The sequence below is a fragment of the Otolemur garnettii genome, unplaced genomic scaffold (assembly GCF_000181295.1).
Source record: "Otolemur garnettii isolate 467f Iridium unplaced genomic scaffold, OtoGar3 scaffold00082, whole genome shotgun sequence".
Taxonomy (NCBI): Eukaryota; Metazoa; Chordata; class Mammalia; order Primates; family Galagidae; genus Otolemur; species Otolemur garnettii.
In genome coordinates, this window is record NW_003852477.1 from 998,978 (window position 1) to 1,002,634 (window position 3,657).

Consider the following 3,657-nt stretch of genomic DNA (forward strand, 5'->3'; position numbering starts at 1 on the left):
TTTGCTCTTGTTCAGGCAGTGAGCTCAGGCAATCCACCCACCTCAGCCTCCCAGAGTGCTAGGATTACAGGCGTGAGCCACCGCTCTCAGCCAAGAATTGGGAACGTTTAGAACAGTGCCTGGCACACTATAATAATTCAGTCAATGTTAACTGATAATAGAAGTCAAACTAGTGTTTCAGAATTCAGGAAATGCCATGTTTTAAAACAAATGATTGGAATTACTTAGTCATTGGCCAGGTAGTACCTGGTCCCATACTTGTGCCTAAGCCTTGTAATTTTCCAAAGAAACCTAAAATCCCCCTCAAATACAGTCAGAAACATGTACAATGCTCAAAGAATGAAACCTCAATGCCTGGACAGGTTCTTATTTTGAGAAGAGTTTGTGTTTTTAGCCAAAACATTGCCTTTTAAACAAATAAAATACTTTGCCTTGGTAGAGAGTTTGCAAATGAAGAGTCTCTAAGAGGTCATGATAGAAAGAGGAAGCTTCTGGTTCCTTCTGCATCACTCTGGGATTGTAGGTTTTATGGGGTAGGGCAAGGTAGAGGGGATAGTTTATATTTGGATAGAAGTCTTGAAAAAGACCCCAACACTATTTCTGGGTAGGGACAAGAAAACAAGCCCATCCTCAGCTCCCTGCAACCCTAGAGGCCCGGGAAGAACTTTCTGGGACCTGGCCTAAGGGTTAAACCCAGAGTTAGCATTTTTTAATGCCCCCATTTCACCCTGACCTCAGACCCTGGGACTACCCCTAGCCCCAGCCTGGCTGCCCAGTCCCAAGTTGTTCATGCTTACTGAACAGAGCATGGAGAGCCATCTCTGTTTTCTTTTGTGGCCCTTCGTTGTAGCTGGAAGCTAAGAACTGCCTACTGCTGAGTGGGGAGTGAACAAAATAGTCAACTGGAAAGAATCCAAGCTTTGGCATCAGTCACCTAACTGGCTAGGTGACCTCAGACTAATTGCCTAACCCTTCTGACCTCTCCTCTGCTGTACTGGAAAGTTCAGATAGTTACACTGACTTACAAGGCTATTGTGAGGGCTCTCTAGAATGACAGAGAGGCACCAATGTGGTGACTCACATCAAAATGGAGCAGAGGCTTCTGGGCCTGCACAGGTGGTTTGCTGCTGGCCTGGTGGGCTCCCGTACAGATAGCGAGGGCTGGCTTCAATTCTGCCTGGGTGGTCTGAAAGGGCAGCTTCCCTTCACAAACTCAGGAACAGAAGGGCAGTATCAGCTCTGGGTAAATAATGTTTCCCAAAGCTCCATCTATAGGGCTTGGCAGTAATTCTGGTGCCTGGGCCACCCCAGTCCACTTAAATCTGAATCCCTGGGGGTGGTGCTGGAGCATGATTATTTTAAAGCTCCGCCAAGATGTGTAGCCAGGGTTGAGAACCACAGCTCAACTCTGGCTCCGCATGTTGCCTTCAACGTTATCTGTTTTGTCCCTACAGGCTGCTGATCATGTTAAAAATCTGATTAATGCACTAGAGATGAGAGAGCCCCAAAATCCAAACCTCCATCTTAAAAAAATTCTTGTGGTTGGCAGACTGGTAAGAAGATTCTTTCCTGGTTTCTGAAATGATGTTTCCCTCTGCATTTCTCAGGAGGCCTGTGCTCCCCCAAGAAGGTCCCTGGGCACCCTGCCTCTCTCTCTCCAGCTCAAACTTGGCTTTCAGGGCCTGGCACCTGTAGCTCAAGCAGCTAAGGCTCCAGCCACATACACTGGAGCTGATGGATTTGAATCCAACCCAGGCCCGCCAAACAACAATGACAACTACAACCAAAAAATAGCCAGGCATTGTGGCAGGCACCTGTGATCCCAGCTACTTGGGATGCTGAGGCAAGAGAATCACTTAAGCCCAGGAGTTGGAGGTTGCTGTGAGCTGTGATGCCATGGCGCTCTATCCAGGGTGACAGCTTGAGACTCTGTCTCAAAAAAAAAAAACTTTGCTTTCAAGCTGGTGACCCACAATGTGGCCCCTGTCTGACTCTGGCTGATAACTATGACATGTGGTTTTGGTGTTCTTGGCCCAGGCACCCCACAGAGATGCTATGAAGATCGGGAAGTTGGGTTCAAAGTGCTTTCAGAGGGCCATATTTGGGGAGAGCAGGTGGTCTTATAGCTCCTGGGCAACACAGCTATGCCCAGCTCTGGCTTTGGGTCCCAAGGTACCCAGTTCCCTTTTTTTTTTTTTTTTTTTGAGGAAATGACCTGAGAAGGCTGGCCTGCCTAGGCCTCTTTGACAACAAGGAAAGTCAGAATAAACCAGGTTGCCAAAGAATCTGTGTCTCTGTCAGACCCTTCAGCCCCAAAGCAAGATTTTCTAGAAGGAATTGCTGTAAGAATGAGAGCAGCTCTGAGGCCTCAGGGACCAGAACTGTGGAGTTGCCTGCACCAGAACACCATCTCTCCCTTCATATGTGGCTGATTCTCTCCACACACAGCAGGGAAGGTGGTTGATGGTGGCCTTCAGGGGCATTTCTCTCCAATGGACACAAAGAACTTCTCTCACTTTGAAAAATTATTTGCTTCAAATTTTGAAAAAGCTCTTGGTGACTCCTTGGACCAGTTACTATGCCCAGACAGGGGACAGGTTCCTCAGGGGACTCTGTGGCTGGAGACAGATTCCTTAGATATGGCCAATGGGAGGGTTTTTGGGAGGTAGGCAGATCCACAGACCCAACTGCCTAGACACAGGGTACCTACCAGGTCCTCATGAGCCTCCCAAACCCTGCCAAATTGTCCCTCATTCCTGAAGAGACCTTGCTCAGACAGGTTGGACTGACTGGTCTCTCCTTCCCATATGTTGGTTCCTTGCAGTGTGGGAAGCACCAGGCAATTCTACAGCAAGTGTGTAGCTTCATGGAGCGTATCTTCATGACCACGTCCTCCTATGCCTGTGCAGCCACAGAGCTGGGCTATCTCTACATCCTGCGGAACCAAGTGAAGGAAGCGTTGCAGTGGTATTCAGAGGGCATGAGACTAAACCAGAGCGGTGTGGCTATTCTGACAGGTCTATACAGGCTGGGGCAGGGAGGGGGTGGTAGCCAAGTTGGGCAGCTTCCATGGGTCTAAAAGGGAGACACTGGGAAGCATTCTCCCTGGAGGGTGCATGAGTTTGGAGATGCAATGTATGATGGGGGTACCTTTCTGGAAATCCACAAGAATAGATTATAAGAGGCTCAGGAAAGCTTGGAGGTGTGATCAAAGCCACTCTGGGACAAATGCAATGGCTCATATCTGTAATCCTAGCATTCTGGGAGGCTGAGGTAGGAGAATCACTTCAGGTCAGGAGTTTCAGACCAGCCCATGCAACATAGCAAGACCCCATCTCTACAAAAAATAGAAAAATTATCCAGGCATTAAGGCAGGTACCTGTACTCCCAGCTACTTGAGATGCTGAGGGAGAAAGATTGCTTAAGTCTTAGAATTTGAGGTTTCTGTGAGCCATGATGATCACTGCATTCTAGCCTGGGCAACAAAGTGAGACCTTGTCTCAAAAAAGAAAAAAAAAGCCACTCTGATCTCTATCAGACCTCTGATGTCCACGCTCTAATTTCATAGGAATACTCCCAGCCCTATATCAGAGGCCCTGCCTCTCCTCAGGCCCCACAGGTGGAGTCTTGAGGATGGTTCTATTCACCACCTTCACT

At 48.2% G+C, this 3,657-nt stretch overlaps 1 protein-coding gene across 2 annotated transcripts in view; it reads left to right on the forward strand.

The window, feature by feature from the left end:
* The window catches only part of TTC21A (tetratricopeptide repeat domain 21A), a 39,137-nt gene that overhangs the window by 15,131 nt on the left and 20,349 nt on the right, over positions 1 to 3,657 (forward strand). For both annotated transcript variants that reach the window (XM_003794476.1, XM_003794475.1), the window contains 2 exons: positions 1,455 to 1,553; positions 2,825 to 3,017. In XM_003794476.1, coding sequence (XP_003794524.1) covers positions 1,455 to 1,553; positions 2,825 to 3,017 — 292 coding nt within the window. The remainder of the gene's footprint in view (positions 1 to 1,454; positions 1,554 to 2,824; positions 3,018 to 3,657) is intronic.